Genomic DNA, 17749 nt, shown 5'->3' with positions numbered 1-17749 from the left:
TTATGGCTAGAGAGGTTGAGCATTTCTTCATATTGGCCATTCTTATTTCCTCTTCAGAGGAGTTTTTCTTTAAGTCTTTAGCCCACTTATTTATTGGGCAGTTCTTTCTTTGGGGGTTTGTTGGAGGATTTAAGTTTTTGAGTTTGAGGTATATTTTAGATATGAAACCCTTGTCCATTATATGACTAGTGAAGATCTTTTCCCAATCTGTGGGCTTTCTTTGATCTTGCTAGCTATGTCCTTTGCCATGCAGAAGCCCTGCAACTTCATGCAATCCCATTGTCCAACCTTTCTTTGGTCTGTTGTGTTTCTGGGTCTCTAGTAAGAAAAATTCATCCTGTGCCAAGGAGACCTAGGGTTTCTCCTATTCCTTCCTGTAATGTTTTCATGGTGTCTGCTTTGACTTCGAGGTCTTTGATCCATTCATTTTTAAATTATTTATTGAGAGACTACTCTGCCAGGACCATAGAAGGTGAGCTCATCTTTCCCTGGTATTGATGAAATCTTTGCTTCAGGCATTAGACTTTCCTAGGATCTAGAGTGAGTACTATTGTCTCCCATCATCAGGGTCCAGATAATCAAGGTGAATCCCTGCGAGGCATGTAATCATGAACATGTAATCATGAACAGCGCTAGCACTCTTATACTTGCTGGGTAATCCTCATTTGTGCCTGGCTGAGCTCCAGAAAGCTCAGTGCCAACTGATACAGAACATATGTAGATGTCACTCCCAGTGCAAGGATTAAAGGACTCTGGAATTATTAGGTTTTTGGTCTTTTTTGTTTTAAGTAGCCTTTCCACCGGTTAGCAATTGAGTAAGTAGTGGAGATAGATTATTGATTAACAAATGCAGGTATAAGCAGTAAGGCCTGCTTTTTCATTTTCATCTCCATACAAAGTTGATAGTGAATTTCAATTATATGACAAGGTGCACTGCAATTTCTTTGTAGATGTGTAGCAATATGCTAGTGTGTGTGTGGGGGGGGGCTAATATTTTTCTCACTGGAAAGAAAAAATGAAACTAAAAATGACCATTGTGGAAGTAAAAGTGGCAAGTTACCAAGAAAATTAAAGGCAAGGATGACAAGAAGTGGGAAGCAAGATCAGCTTACCTTTGAGAGGGTAGTGCTATTTGGGAATACAAGAACTCCAGATTCTGCTTTCTGAAAGCCAGTTCAGGTGAGTACAGTGCTTGAATTGAATACATGAATTTTCTTGTTGACAGATGAATAATTTTTCATAGTGTTATAACTAGAAGAGCCTTTAGTCCACCCTGTCTTTCTTCAGGCTATTTAAACTGCTGTTGTGGATGATTATAACCTAAGTGGTTATAAACAATAGATACTTATTTTTTCACAGTTCTGAAGACTAAGACATCTAATATCAAAGCAGCAACAGATTCCATGTGTGCTGAGGGCCAGCATATCAGTTTGTAAATGTCCCCGCATACTAGAGAAGCAGAGTAGCTTTATCAGGTCTCTTTTGTTGTTTTTGTGCTGGCCCCTGGGGCTTGAACTCAGGGCCTGGGCACTGTGCCTGAGCCTGTATATGCTCAAGGCTAGCACTCTACCACTTGAGCCACACCATCACTCAAAGCTTTTTCTGAGTAGTTTATTAGAAATAAGAGTCACATGGACTTTGCTGCCCTGGCTGGCCTCAAACTGTGCTCTCATATCTCTACCTCTTGGGTAATTAGTCTTACAAACATGAGTCACCTGCACCTGGCTCAGGTCTGTTTTATAAACATACTAGGCTTATTCATGAGGGCCTCACTCTTGTAACCTAATCATTTCTCAAAGGCCCAACTCTTACTAGCATTGTATTAGGCAGTGGGTTTCAATCTAAGAATTTGGGAGGGAACATAAATATCCAGTCTTCCTTTAACATATACACTCACCCCCACCCTCCCCACCCCCTCATATACATATACATGATGGCTGTTTTAATGAATATGTTTATTGGTTATGGAATTATTACATAATACGTACATAGTTAAATCATGCTATACATGTTAAAATATAATTTTTCTTTTTCTCTTTTTTTAAAATTTGCCTTCTTTTTTAAAATAAGGCAGCAGCAGCTAGAAGGCTTCCATGATCTCTGAAGCCACCTAGCAAGGAGGAAAATCACCAGCAGGCCCAGGTGTATAGGCCACTGGGTTACATCCCTCCTTAAGACCAGAACTAATGAATTAATGGCAGGGATGGAATTTGATCTGGTGCTGGATTCTGTGTCCCTAGCCAAACCTGATGGTGCATATTCCATAAATGTTCTGTATCACTTAGCCAAGCATGGAATGTGGACAGAAATGCAGGACCTGTCCTCAAGAACTTAGCTATTTAAAATGTCTGAAAATGCAAAACAAAAAACAAATACTACTGTATCTCTTCTGTACTGATCTTTTATATATAATGATAGCCACCGGCTCCAAAAACCATCATCTTCATTTTGTGACTCTTCCTTTTGATTATCAAGCAGAAAGTCATGTTATTATATATAAGTAGCCTGCACACACACACACACACACACACACAACACAAGTGTGTTGGAATTATGAACCCCTGGGCTTGTAGTAGTGATCTTCTAATTACTCTTGCTGTGGAGGTAGAAGGGAGTTGTAGTACTAGACAGGCCCTTGGAGAAGATGCCCCAACCCCCACTAGCTGTGCTTTGCCAGATCTAATGACTTTGGAGCTAAATGCCAGTACTTCTTTCTGAGTATTTTCCAGTGCTGACCATTGATGGTTTGATAGTTCTGGGAATCATGTGACTGTTCTCAGGATGGAAGTTTTTGCTGTAGCCTTATAAGCAGATTCTTAATAAACAATTATACTATTAGTATAGACCCATTTCTTTGATGAACATCGATGTAAAACTTCTCAACAAAATTTTGACCAATTGACTTCAATAATTCATCCAAAAAATCATACACCACGATCAAACAGGATTCATTTCAGGGAAGCAATGCTGGTTCAATATATGCATATCAATTAATATAATTTATGACATCAACAAGAGCAAGGATAAGAACCACATGGTAATCTCAATAGATGCAGAAAAAGCATTAGACAAGATCCAACACACCTTTATGATGAAGGCTCTGGAAAAATTAGGAATCCATGGAACATTCCTCAATACAATAAAGGCTGTATATAACAAACCTACAGCCAGCATTATTCTTAATGGTGAAAAACTAAAGCCATTTTCTCTAAACTCAGGAATGAGATAAGGATGTCCACTCTCTCCACTTTTCTTCAATTTACTATTTAGAATGCCTACCTACAGCAATAAGACGAGATGCAAACCTAAAAGGGATACAAATAGGGAAAGATGAAGTAAAACTCTCCCTTTTTGCAAATGACATACTCTTATATTTAAAGAATCCCACAGACTCCACTCCCAAATTATTTGAGCTGATTAGAAACTTTGGCAAAGTATCAGGGTATAAAATTAACCCTCAAAAATCAATGGCTTTTCTGTATGCAAACAGTGAGAAGAGCCCGCCTGAAAGCAACTCCTTTTGTAATAGCCCCACAAAATATAAAATACCTAGGAATTAACTAAAGAAAGGAAGGACCTCTATGATGAAAACTTTAAAAACCTGAAAAAGAAAATCAAAACAGAATTTAAAAAATGGAAAAACCTCCCATGCTCCTGGATTGGAAGGATCAAAATCATGGAAATGACAATACTTCCCAAGGCTATCTACAAATTCAGTGTGATGCCTATCAATATTCTAACCTCATTTTTCAAGGAAATAGAAGAGGCAATGAAAAAATTCATATGGAACAATAAAAGACCCCGAATAACAAAAACGATCCTTAACAGAAAGAACAGCGCTGGAGGAATATCAATACCAAATTTCAAACTACTACAAAGCCATAGTAATCAAAACAGCTTAGTAGTGGCACAAGAAGAGACCTCAGGACCAGTGGAATAGAATTGAAAACCCAGAAATGAACCCACAGATCTCTAGCCATCTAATCTTCAATAAGGGAGCTAAAAAATTAGAGTGGAAGAAAGACAGCCTCTTCAGTGAATGGTGCTGGCAAAATTGGTTAATCACTTGTAGAAAACTAGATCCTTATATATCACCCTACACCAGAATCAGCCCCAAATGGATCAAAGAACTTGCAGTCAAAGCACACACCCTGAAAACATTACAGGAAGGAATAGGAGAAACCCTAGGTCTCCTTGGCACAGGCTGAAATTTTCTTACTAAAGACCCAGAAACACAACAAATCAAAGAAAGGTTGGACAAATGGGGTTGCATGAAGTTGCAGAGCTTCTGTATGGCAAAGGACATAGCTAGCCAGATAACAGAAAGCCCATTTATTGGGAGAAGAATTCACTAGCCATACAACAGACAAGGGTCTCATATCTAAAATATACTTGGAGGGCTGGGAAGGTGGCTCAGTGGTAGAGCACTTGCCTTGCATGCATGAGGCCCTGGGTTTGATTCCTCAGCACCACATAAGCAAAAAGAAAAAGCCGGAAGTGGCACTGTGGCTCAAGTGGTAGAGCACTAGCCTTGAGCTGAAGAGCTGAGGGGACAGTGCCCAGGCCCAGAGTTCAGGCCTCACGACCGGACTTCCCCCAAAATAAATAAATAAATAAATAAAATATACTTGGAACTCAAAGTAACAACTGCCCAATAAATAAGTGGGCTAAAGACTTAAAGAGAAACTTCTCTGAAGAGGAAATAAAAATGGGCAACAGACACATGAAGAAACGCTCAACCTCTAGCCATAAAAGAAATGCAAATACAAACAACATTGAGATAACATCTCACTCCAGTTAGAATGGCTATAATCAAGATCTCTAATAACAACTGATGCTCAAGGGGCTGTGGCCAGAAGGGAACCCTACTGCCTTGTTGGTGGGAGTGTAATCTTGTTCAACTACTTTGGAAAGCAGTATGGAGGTTCCTTAAAAGACTCCACATAGAGCTTCCCTATGTACCAGCATTCTCACTTTCGGGCATTTACCTGAATGATCACAAACAAGACCATACTAAAGCTATCAGCACAACTATGTTTCTTGCAGTATTATTTACCATAGCTAAGATATGGAACCAACCCAGATGCCCCTTAGTAGATGAATGGATCAATGAAATGTGGTACATATACACAATGGAATTCCATGCCTCCATCAGAAAGAATGACATCTCCCCATTTGTTAGGAAATGGAAAGACTTGGAAAAATTATATTAAGTGAAGTAAGCCAGGCCCAAAGAAACATAAGTCCTATGGTTTCCCTTATTTGCAATAACTAGCATATGTCTGAGACAAGCAGAAAAGGTCAGATAAGATGATGTTAAGCGAAATAAACCCCAAGATAAGGACACAAGTGGTTTTTTCTTTCTTGCTGTTGTTTCTAACGTATTTATAAGGTACTATTTGATATTTTTGCTGCTGCTTTGTATGTCCCTCCCCCATGGTATAACCCCTGTTTTCACTGTATTTGATGTTGGTATAATTTGGGGAGGGAAAGGGAAAAAACAAATTGTTTACAGGTTGACCCATTGCAACAAGATGCTATGTCGAAAAACAAACTTTACAACTTAGGAAGGGGTGGAGGTGTGGGGGTGTGGGGGTGTAGGGGGGTGGGTGACTGGAGGGTGTAGTTGTAGAGATTGGAGGGTAGAGGAAAAACAAAGGAGGAGGCAACAATGCTTGATAAGAAATGTACTCATTACCTTGCTCATGTAATTGTAACCCCTCTGTACAGTATTTTCACAATAAAAAACTTATTTTAAAAAAGTAAAAAAAAACCTGTTACACTTTTAGGAATCACCTTTTAATCTAACGTTAAGTAATACACACTCATCTACCCTCTCATGTCTCCTTCCTTTCTTCCTACCTTCTGCTTTTGGTTTTTGGGGAGACATGGTGTTGTTTTGAGGCTGGCCTTAAACTTTCAACCTTCCTATCTCAGCTTCCCAAGTGCTAAGATTACAGGTGTGCACGACCATACTCAGCTAACCCATCACTCTTAAAAGAATTTTTCCCCTTAATTTGTGAAGGTATAAGGAGAAAACAATATATAAAGATTGAGAATTATATCATAACTTCTATTTTACATTAGACAGCTTAGTGGTACTACAGACCTCCAAAGATAAAGTAATTCTTTCCTACCTCCACTTCAGTCATTGATCCAAGTCAACAAGTGACAGAAGTAATTAGGTTTAATTCAGACATCTAAGTAGAGAAATAAATAGGTTTTTTGTGGGTTTTTTGGTCATGGGGCTTGAACTCTGGGCCAGAGTGCTGTCTCTCAGCTCTTCAGCTCAAGGCAAGCGCTTTACCACTTGAACCACAGCACCACTTGTGGTTTTCTGGTGGTTTATTGGAAATAAGAGTTTCATGGCCTTTCCTGCCCAGGCTGGCTTTGAACTGCAATCCTCAGATCTCAGACTCCTGAGTAGCAAGGATTACAGGCGTGAGCCACTGGCACCCATCTAAATAGGTAGTTTTTAATAACCAATACTCAAGTAGAGCAATCACGAGACTGACCAGTTTAAAAATTGTTCTATCAGTGTATAACTTTAAATCATCAATCATTTTTAACTACGTCTGCTTCAAATAATAGTGAGATATAATACTATTAGGAAGAATAACAATAATGATGCGGAAAATAAAGAGAAAGGGAGAAGGAAAGGAAGAAACTATCTTGCATCTTCCATCCCTTGGAGAGTTTAAAAAGTTCTTCTGCCTACCTGATTTCATTCACTATCAGAATAATGTACTGTCAATATGAAATAACCTAATTTTCAATTTTCATAATGTAACAACCAAGGCACAGTGAAGTTTAGAGAGCCCCAGAAAGATTAAGTGATTTGTTTGATGTCACAGGACTATTATTTGGTAAGACCAGGATTAGAACTTAGATATTACAGTGTTTCAGTTAGTCATCTGCAAACTGGATACCACAGAATTCCATTTTCCCAAAGGTCCCAGGGAAGCTTGGTGGTAGACACTGGCAATGTTTGCCTTCCTCTCTTTTCCTCTTAGTCTTTAAATTTGTAAGTACTTTCTCTGTTTTTTTTTCCTGTCAGTGTCTGTTATTTCACCATGTTTGACCATATTATCTTTCCATAAAAAATAATGCAAGTGTTATTTATATTAGGAAAACTACCCTCTGTAGTAGAATGTCTTCCCAACTATAATCTCTTAGATTTACTCCCACTCAGGTAAAGAATACTGAAAAACTGTTTTTTTTTCCTTTCATACTTACAATGTCAGCCTCTCTGGTTTGAGGTTGTACTTAACTATCATCTTAATTTCAACCTTCCTCTAGTTTTTGTTGAATTTATGTTCTTTAGAGAATACCATTACTCATTTGCAGATGTAAAAAGTGTAAACTATGAGATTGCATCTATTTCATCTTTATCTTTATAATTAAGATACGTTTAAGATGATCATTTTTGCTTGTTTTATTCATTTATTTTTTTCTTACTAGTATTAGGGCTTAAATTCAGAGCCTTGGTGCTGTACCTTAGCTTTTTCACTCAGGGCTGGTGTTCACATATTAATACTTAAGTCATAGTTCGGCTTGACTTTTCTGCCCTGAATGGCTTCAAATCTTGATCATCAGATCTCAGCCTACTGAATATCTGGAATTATAGGTATGAGCCACTGGCATCTGGCTAAGATCTTTTTCTTTTCTTTTCTTTTTTTTCTTGTTAAGGTGATATACAGAGGGGTTACAGTTACATAAACAAGGTAATGAGCACATTTCTTGTCAAACTTGTTACCCTTTCCCTCAATTTTTTCCTACTTTCCCTGCCCCCACACTCCCCAAGTTGTACAGATCACTTCCAAAATTGGCAGAGATCTTTTTTGAACACTAATATGAACTATTTTGTTTTCAGTTTTAAAAAATAACTTTAATATTTTAATAAATGTTATCTTTTTAAATGTTAAATTGTCCCATCTTTAGCTAGGAAGAAGCATATCATATTGGCCCCAGTGTGTGAGAGTGTGTGAGTTTGTGTGTGTGTGTGTGTGTGTGTGTGTGTTGGCTAAAGATCAAACCCAACACCTCACACATGACAGACAACCACTCTGAGCCATATTCTAGCCCTCTACATGTTTTTATAATTATTTTTAAAGACTGTTTTGTGGAGCAGTTTTAGAATCACAGTAAAACTTCCAGCAAGTACAGAGATTTCCCATACATCCCATCCCTCAGCAGAGTGGTCCATTTATTATTATCTATAATCATGTATCGACATGTTGTAGTTTATGTTACAATTCACCCTTGGGCGTTTTGTATTCTGTGGGTCTGAATAAATACATAATGACATATTTACCACTGTAGTATCATATAAATTTTTTCATTGCTCTGAATACCTCCCTGCTCTCCTGCCCTCCCTCAATGCCCCTCACTTCTCAACTGCTCACTATGAGCCCATTAGTCTATGGTGCCTTCCTTGCTTTCTGGCACAACAGATCTCAAGCTCATGTTGATCATTTTCTGTACCTGTCCTGGAATCAACTATTCTTTCAGTGAAGAATACTATTCAGAGGGAGCTAGGAAGTAAGTGTGTGTGTGTGTGTGTGTGTGTGTGTGTGTGTGTGTGTTACTTTTTAAACAAATATTATCAGTTAATAGATATTTTAACTCAGATTTAGTATAGGTCTTTTACTTCCTTTTTGTACTTGATTCTTTCAACTTGGACAGAAAATCTTGGTTTCTAAGACATTTACATAACTCCTTATTTACTATATTTTATGGTATATTTAAATGCTTCAAAATAATAAGTGATATTGTAATCATTAATAATAATTACTCAATAAAAATTTAGATTTCTTTAGAACTCCTTTTATCCTTACAACATTTTCTACCAAGGATACATATTCAAAATGTTCCTTTGTTTTTTGTTTTTTCTTGTTCTTTTTTTTTTTTTAGATAGAGTCTTGCTTTGCTGCCCAGGCTAGTTTTGAAATCTTGGACTCAAGCAGTCCTTCTGTCTTAATTTTCATAATGCTGGTATATCACCTTACCCTATCAAAATGTTGTGTTATAAAGTCGTTTGAAATGTTTCTTTCATTTATGTGACTATGTCATCCATTGATGGGTTTATTCATTTTACTTTACTTTCTATGACATTTATCTGAAAAGAAATGTACTCTTTACCTGTCTCATGTAACTGTAAACCCTCTGTACATTGCCTTCATAATAACAATAAAATTTTTAAATTTTTTTTATTTAATATGCCACCTAGTTACAAGTTTCCAAAATAGAAACTATAATGAGAGAAACTTGACTTCCATCACTGTCCCTCCTCAGGAGCAGCCTTTTTTTTTTTTTTTTTTTTTACTATTTTTTTTTTAATTGTAAAAATGTTATACAGAGGGGTTACAGTTATATGAATAGGGTAGTGAGTACATTTCATAGTGAGCATTGTTACCTCTTCCTTTATTTTCCCCCTCTCATCACTTCCCTCCCCAACTCCTCCCGTCCCCCTACCCCAACATTGTAAAGTTCACTTTCAATATAGTGTCTGTACATCTCATCGTCACAATGGGTCAGCCTGCATCTTCATTTAAGCATTCTGCAATATCCCGTCCCCTCCCCAAAGTACAAAAATATATATACAAGGTGCAGAGCACCAGCATCAAATCCAGTAAAAAATAGGGTTATACCATAGGGGAAGAACATACAATACAAACAAAAGAATCACATAGTGTATCGTAAGTACATTAAAAGCACTAGCAAGCAAGAAAAAAAACAAAAACCTCTTGTGTCCCTGTTTTGGGGTACATTTTGCTTAACATTATTTCATATGGTTGTATGTACATAGCCTTTGACCTATTCTGCTTGTCCTAGACATGTACTAGTCACTGCAAACAAGGGAAACCATGAGACCTATGTTTCTTTGGGCCTGGCTAACTTAACTTAATATGATTTTTTTCCAAGTCTTTCCATTTCCTAACAAAAGAGGCAATGTCATTTTTTTGGACGGAGGCATAGAAGTTCATTGTGTGTGTGTGTGTGTGTGTATATATACACACACACACACACACACACACACACACACACATATATGTGTGTATATATATATATATATATACACACACACACACATATATCACATTTTCTTGATCCATTCATCTACTGAGGGGCATCTGGTTGGTTCCATATCTTAGCTATGGTAAATAATGAGGAGTGGCCATTTTTGTCAGACACTAATCCTTACAAGTGATTCCTTTTTCAATATTACTGTGCTCTCTCTCTCTCTGTCTCTCTCTCTCTCTCTGTCTCTCTCTCTCTCTCAAACACACACACACACATACATTTTATGTCCCTCCCTCTCCCGAACAAAGGTAGTATAACTTGCATACTCTCATATGCTTTGACTTCTTTCTTCCACTTAATAATGAATAACTTCGTGTCAGTCTATGAAGGTCTTTTGTTGGAATTTTAAGCTACTTACTCTTTTATTATAGGATGTAATATAGTTAATTCAGCAAAGCCCCTGTTGAACGGTTGGCCTATTCTCCAACTTTAGTTATATACAGTGCATAGCTATTGATAATATAGTTTGCTAGGCTAGATCTCTGAAAATAGGATGACTAGGTGCTGTCTACTAGAGTACCTCATTAGATAAACTCTGTGCCTACCTGGATGTGGTGGTACATGCCCATAATTTCAGCACTCAGGTAGACCATTGTGAGTTCCAGACCAGCTTGGGAAACATAACAAGAGCCCTCTTCAAAACAGGGGGAAACGAAACTGGGCCTAGAAGTCACATAGACAGCTTCTATCTGGCATATACTAAGATTGCAAACTTCCAGACACAAAGCAGGTATTCAGCATAAGCTATATGACTTGTATAGTTACAACAGATGATTCTTTCCAGTTAAGATGGGAACCCTCTCAAAATCCAGGATCCCGAATACTACGACAGTTTTGTAAGCAGCCTTGCAAAAGGGAGCAGCAGTCAGCTGCTGGGTTCACTCATCATACACAGCACTATATCATTTGTATTTGGCTTGTGTTCTTTCTCATCTTGGTTGCTCTTTTTGTATTAGGGATTTGGAGCCTTTGTGATATAAGTTGTAAGTACTTTTCTAGTTTGTCTTTTGATTTTGCTTATTATAGTATTGTGGTTTGTGGTTTTGAGGTATAGCTTCTCCCAGTCCACAGTTAAAAGGAAATATGTATTTTTATTTCCTACATGCAGTTTCTAATTTATTTGGAATTTGTTTCTTAGGTCCCCCCCAACCCAGAAATATCTCTGTAGATTGTGCCGATATATTTTTTAGTGTATCTTTTCCTTATTTTTTTGAAAAGCTACCTTTATCCAGATAGGTACTAGATTTCTGTATGCTTCGTGGGTCTGTTTCTAGACTTTCTGTTCTGTTTCATTGGTTTGTTTATCTATTTTTGTACCATTACCACATTTTAAAGAAGTATGATAGGCTGTGCATTCAACAAGTTCTGCTTCTAAAGAGAATAATCACCAACTACATTTATAACAGATATTTCAATAATTAAGAAGTCCCTAGATAAACTCCTGGTGAAAGGCATGGAGACTCAATTTGAACAGATTGGACTTGTGGTACATTTACCAAATCGAGGATTCCAGATAAGGTGTTTTAGTCTTCCCCTACAGATCATCAAAAAGAAGGTGGAGAGCCACAGCCCTATCATTAACTGCAGTGGCACAGTTTAAGGTTAAAAAGTACAAAAGATTTTCATACTGGGGAAAAGATACAATAAAAATTACTTAGATTTTAAAAAGCACACAACTCTCACATTGGAAAGAATATTCCTTTAGTGAATGCAAACTGAAAGTGGCTAAGTGATGATAAGAATCAACCCCTGGTAAGAAGTAACCACAGGATTTACACCAGAGGAGAATGGGGCTAATACATTTCTGAAGAGACACTGGGGAATTAATTAGCAGTGTGGGGGCATCAAGTCCTGATGCCCTGGCAGCTTCCAGTTAAAAATGCAAATCCTTTTTTTATTAAATGCGGTAAGAAAGTATTTTCATTAGGGTATATTTAACCCTTCTCCCCTGCATTAAAAAAAAGAAAAACCTTCAAATTCTCCTTTATATCATTTTAAATATATAGTAGCTTTGACTCCTCTACCCTCTATCCTCTGTTCTTATTTTCAAAGTATTTTACTTATTTTTTTATATGAACTTTGTAATGAACATTATCTAGCTCTGGAAAGTAACACATTGACATTTCATTAAGGTTATATCACGTTTATAAAGTAACATATGAATAAGTGGCATCTTTGACACATTGAGTCCTACTACCCACTGGTACAGTATGTCCTTCATTTTGTCAAGTCCACTTTTGTGTCTTTCAACACTGTCTTCAGGTTCCCTCAGCATGTCATTTGTACATTTCTTGGTAAATTTATGTCTGTTTTTCTCCCTCTATGGGCCTCCTGCTCCCTGATGCCTTCAATTTTGAGAAACATTCCTTAATGCTTACATGACAGATTTGATGTGGAAACCCGACATGTGTTTATTGGTGACCATTCAGGCCAAGTAACAATCCTCAAACTGGAACAAGAAAACTGCATGCTGGTCACAAGCTTCAGAGGACACACAGGTAGGAGTCAAAGCAAAATCATCCTGTACAGACCTCATGGTGTGTGTCACCCGCTGTGTATTCTGATGTTCACATGATAGGGTTTGAAAATAGCAAAGCACAACCTGTGCTTGGGCAAAGAAACAGGACATGCATAAATGATTTCAGAATAGTTCAGTAAGAGATTATCTCAAAATTTTTTCTCCATAATCCAAATAAGAGAAAGCATCTATTTTGAAAATGTTGGTGATTTAGCTTTCATATTACATTTGAGAAAGCCAGTGTTGGCATGCATTAATGAGATGATTGAGACTCTGTGGCAACTGCTCTGACCCCAGAAGACTGAAAGGACAGCTGCTTCAGTCTGTCTGGCCACTCTTAGAGTGAAAAGATGGTGTTGCCAGAAAAATCACTTGACAAGAAAAATGCTGTCATCAAGGCTAGCTAGACAACATCAAAAGGGACATGTTCATCTCTCCCTTGCTTCTGGGTCCTGAAGTTGATAACCTGAGTTTTATTTTGTTTCTCATCTTTTCATGATCATTTAAGCAAGGTGATAGCAAGCAGTCATTTTTAGTCTTTGAAAGACTTGAATAGATGATGATGATGATTCATGCTTTAGTAGCATTTTTAGGATGTAGCATAGGCTTTAGAGAATGTTGACCCCAGGAAATGAGCCACTGCTTGTTGCCATGGTCATTATTGGGCTCTTGTGTTCTTGCAAATGATTAACCCATGATTTAGCATAGATCAGGAATAATGCTCAGTTTGGATGTCATATAAGAATAGCAGTAGGTGAAAGAGATTGTGAAACTGGATAGTACCCATCAGTCATAAGACAGTTCCTAAAGGAGAAGATACATGCAGTAAAGGGAAAATTAAGTCCAAGGATAAAGATTCATAAAACATCGCTTTAATTATCTGTGACTTTGCAAGGAAAATTGCATAGAAACTTTCCTTGTGGATAGGATTCCAGTCTTTTCTCATTGACTCTCCTGTGTGTTCCTTCTCCCTCACCTTCACATACTGGGATCAAATGCTCTACCACCTGAGTCATGCCCCAGTCCCTTTGCATTTTTTACTTTGTTTTTCAGGTAAGGTTTCAAAAACATGATCTTCCTACCTCCACCTCTCAAGTAGTTAGGACCACAGGTGTGTACCACTACAACCCTATAACCCCATTCTTTTTGAGATAGGGTTTTGATAACTTTTGGGATCTATAGCCCTGTAATCCAGCTTTCCCCCGAATTGTGGGGCCTGAACTCTGGGCATGGGCACTGTCCCTCAGCTCTTCAGCTCAAGGCAAGCGCTCTACCACTTGAGCCACAGCACTATTTCCACCCCAGCTTATTTTTGAGATAAAGTTTTGATAATTTGGGGGCTAGCTTTGATCTGTGATCCTCCTGTTTCCACCTTTCAGGTTGTTTGGTTTATACAGATGTACCACCATACTTGCCCTCATTGGCTGTCTCTTTGTAGACACATAGATTCTGGCCAACCAGAGTTCGGGTAGCAGCTAGAATTGTCTCGCCTCAAAAATGTTAAACTTCCGTTTCACTTTGGACTTGAGTCACCTCACTTTTCATTTCCTTAAATCTTTTACTACTCTCCACTTGTTCTTTCTGATAGTGAAGACTGGTCCTCTGACCTACTGTTCCCTAGTGTCTCAGCTGTACTCACTTCCTGACCCAAGGGTACATTATTTCAACCATGCTTCTAACTAGCACTGTCAGTTCTATGACTGAGAGTGTTTGGGGGCCATGATATAGACTCTGTCCACCTTCTTTTTAAAACTATCTTCTTGGTCTGCAAGTGTATTTCTTTGAAACTTAGACCAACATTAAACCATTGCTTCTATGAGAAGGCTACTATTACCATTGCGGCATTGTGATTTCCCATCTAGGTGCACAGAGTTACCTCATCTTCCCTCTACCTGAGCTCAGTGTGCTCTTTTGACCAGTCCCCTAAACAGCTTTCACTAAGCTCCCCTATCTGCCTCCCTATCCTATCCCCAGACTCCTCCTTCTAAAGCAGAAGCTTTGGGGGAAAAAAAAATTCTCAGTCTGTATTCACCCTACCCTAACAAACCAAGTTTTTCTTCCTTCCTCTGGCCCCAGGCTGAATCTCCTCAGGATCTACACACCAAAATGAGTTCCCTTTTTCTCCACTTAACTTTCTTGCTCTTCTCAATTTAGTAAGGAGCTTAGGTTTCTTGCCTCCTTGTTAAGAAAACAAACTGTAAAACCTTCTCAACTCCAGGTCCAGTTACTGCTATTTCATCTTCTTTTCTTAACAGTCTCTTTTTTAAAAATTGTGAACTGTACTTAGTTAAAAGATTACTGTTTTATATATTTTTAAATGTTCTGATTGGTGGGGCATTCCATGCATTCATATTTTGTGATCATTACTACTGTCTCTCATATAAAATCATAGAACATTATTCATCTTGGCAACTGCAACTCTGTACATTTAGACAGTGACTCTCTTCCACTCCCCCCAGTTCCTGGCATCCACCCTTCTGCTTCCTGAATAAGGATCTGACTATTCTAGGTACTTCCTGTAAGTGGAATCATACAGCACTTGTCCATTTGTGAATGGCTTATTTCACTCAGCCTTGAAACATTTTCAAGGTTCATCCAGTGTGTTGCAAACAGCAATACTTTCTTAAAGAATATAATTTCCCCAGCTACTTCCATCTTCACCTTCCATCTCCCCCCAGCCTCCTGCAGTCTGGTTTGTCTCTGTGGCTCTACTTGAGCTTCTCTCCCTGAGGTGACTCATGACATATTTTGCACCTTATCATACTTAACCTTTCAGCAGCATTCTCCATTGTGGCTGTTCCTTCTTCCTGTCTCAGCCTTTCATTCAGTTCTATGAATATCCTCTCTCATTTCCTTTAATGCCTCAGGGTGTTGGTTCTTTGAATCCCCAGGTCTGCTCTGGATACTCTTCTCCTTACCTTAACTCTCTGCTCTCCCAGGTCAATCTCAGCCATAGCTCTTAGTCACAGAAATAAAAGGCATAGTCATTGTCCTCAAATTCCTCACAAGCCAGTGAGAGACACAAGCTAGTCTATAATTACAGCACATAGTAGCACAGACAGAGAAATGAAGTGCTGAGCACTTCCAAGAACAGAAAAGTGACTTAGTTGGAAGGAGGCAGGAGTTACGTAGGAAAGGCTCCCTAGAGGAGATGTTGCTTGCCCTGAAGTCCTTGGGGATGAGTAATTGTCGAGTTCATGGGAAACAAGTGCAGAGATTTGTACAGGTAAAAGAAGACAGCATAGTTCAGAGGCATGGGGATTTGCAAAAGTGTGGCTCTCTTGGACACTGCAAGGTCCCTATACTGAGCTGGAACACTGAGCATGAGGGTGAAAGAAGGGAGGCAGTGTAGAGACAGCCAGAAAAGAAATGAGAGTCCTTCAGATAAGGTAAGGGATTCAACTGATTATCATTCTAGAAAGTAGCATTTGCCTAATACTTACCTAGCTGCTGTACAGTTTATTCATTTAAGGCTATAGTATGAACACTCAGTGATTCCATGGTGACTCAGACTATTGTTGAACTCTTCCTATCTAGAAGGCCTGTTCTATACCCTGGCAGAGCTCATACTCAGCCACATAGAATTCTGGGAAAGAGTTTTTTTAAAGATCAAAAATTTTCAAGTTAAACTAGATCCATTGAGCAATCTTGGAGGGGCTGGGAACATGGCTTAGCAGAAAAAAAAAAGAAAGAGCAATCTTGGAGCTCTGGGTGCCTGCATTTCATGCTTGTAATCCTAGCTACTCAGAAGGCTGAGATCTGAGGATCACAGTTCAAAGTCAGCCAAGGAAAGGCTGTGAGATTCTTATCTCCAGTTAAGCAACAACAACAAAAAAAAATCCAAGAAACACACACACACACACACACACACACACGCACACACGCACGCACGCACGCACGCACGCACGCGCGCGCGCGCGCTCAGAGGCAGCACCTAGGTTCCAGATTCAAGCCTAAGGACTGACACCAAAAACAAAAACAACTAATCTTGGGAGTTTTAACAATCTAAATTTCTGACTTAGGAACAGACACATCTTGCAAGTATGAAAGGTCATGCAGAAATGTGGGGCTATCAGGCTTGGCCTGATAGTCAGGTCCAGAGGCCAAAAAACCTTTTCTAATCCATACAGATTTAGGAAACTAGTTTTACGTTCTTATGCTCCCTCTGCTGGTTTTCTTTCTGGAACTAAATGTCAAGTATCATGATTCTTTGCTATTTCTGGAAAAATGACAATGTATTTGTGTTAGAAAGTCATAAACTGACTTGAACAATCTTATTTGGACCATTGGACATTAAGAACCATCAGTAGAATCTTTTTTTCCCAAAAATATTTGATTAGCATGAAGATATTAGAAATAGAAGGGCTTGAATAAAATTCTGCCAAAACATTAAATTAGTGAAAAATTAAGCACTACCTTGTTCACTAGCTATTAAGAGAATTGACAGGAATCATAACAACTACAACAAAAGTTACTAAACAGGCTGGGCACTGGTAGCTCATGCCTGTAATCCTAACTACTCAGGAAGCTGAGATCTGAGGATTGTAGTTCAAAGGCAGCCTGGGAAAGAGGGCCACAAGATTCTTATCCACAGTTAACTACCAGAAAACCAGAAGTGGATCTGTGGCTCAAAGTGGTAGAGTATTAGCCTTGAGCAAAAAAGCTTAGGGGACAGCATCCAGGCCCTGAGGTTAAGCTCCATGACTGACAAAAAAAAGCAAACCAAGAAGTTATGTACAAATACACAAATTCAAATAATTACATTGATCACTTTTAAGTTTTGTTTACAACAGAGTCTTGCACAGAGTTCTATCTGTGTTGGTTGCCATCAAAATTTTGACACTGGTTTGCTCTTACTGTGGTGGCTGCTGATGCATAGGTAAATGAGACAAATGTAATTCTTGCTCTCACCCACCTTGAAGTCCAGCATAGAACACATGCATTAGGCTGATAATTACAGGTAATTCACTAAGACACTATGTAGGTAGTAAGTGAAGCCCAGACCCACTCATAGAATGCTTGGAATCAGATAAGAAGAAGGGCCTCTCCTTGTGAACTCACCAGGGAAGCTTCCCAAGGAAGTGGTATTTCATGGCACTTGAGAGGGAGCCTAGAGATAACGCTTACACACCCTCCTCACTTCAACCT

The 17749-nt window shown here is 38.6% G+C and overlaps 1 protein-coding gene across 1 annotated transcript in view; it reads left to right on the top strand.

The window, feature by feature from the left end:
* Wdfy2 (WD repeat and FYVE domain containing 2) overlaps positions 1–17749 on the top strand; it is a 74267-nt gene that overhangs the window by 30194 nt on the left and 26324 nt on the right. Inside the window, exon 4 of the mRNA XM_013034846.1 lies at positions 12469–12581. Within this exon, the coding sequence (XP_012890300.1) occupies positions 12469–12581 (113 nt within the window). The remainder of the gene's footprint in view (positions 1–12468; positions 12582–17749) is intronic.

This window comes from Dipodomys ordii, unplaced genomic scaffold, assembly GCF_000151885.1.
Source record: "Dipodomys ordii isolate 6190 unplaced genomic scaffold, Dord_2.0 Scaffold197, whole genome shotgun sequence".
Classification (NCBI taxonomy): domain Eukaryota; kingdom Metazoa; phylum Chordata; class Mammalia; order Rodentia; family Heteromyidae; genus Dipodomys; species Dipodomys ordii.
This window is presented reverse-complemented; position numbering and strand designations above follow the sequence as displayed.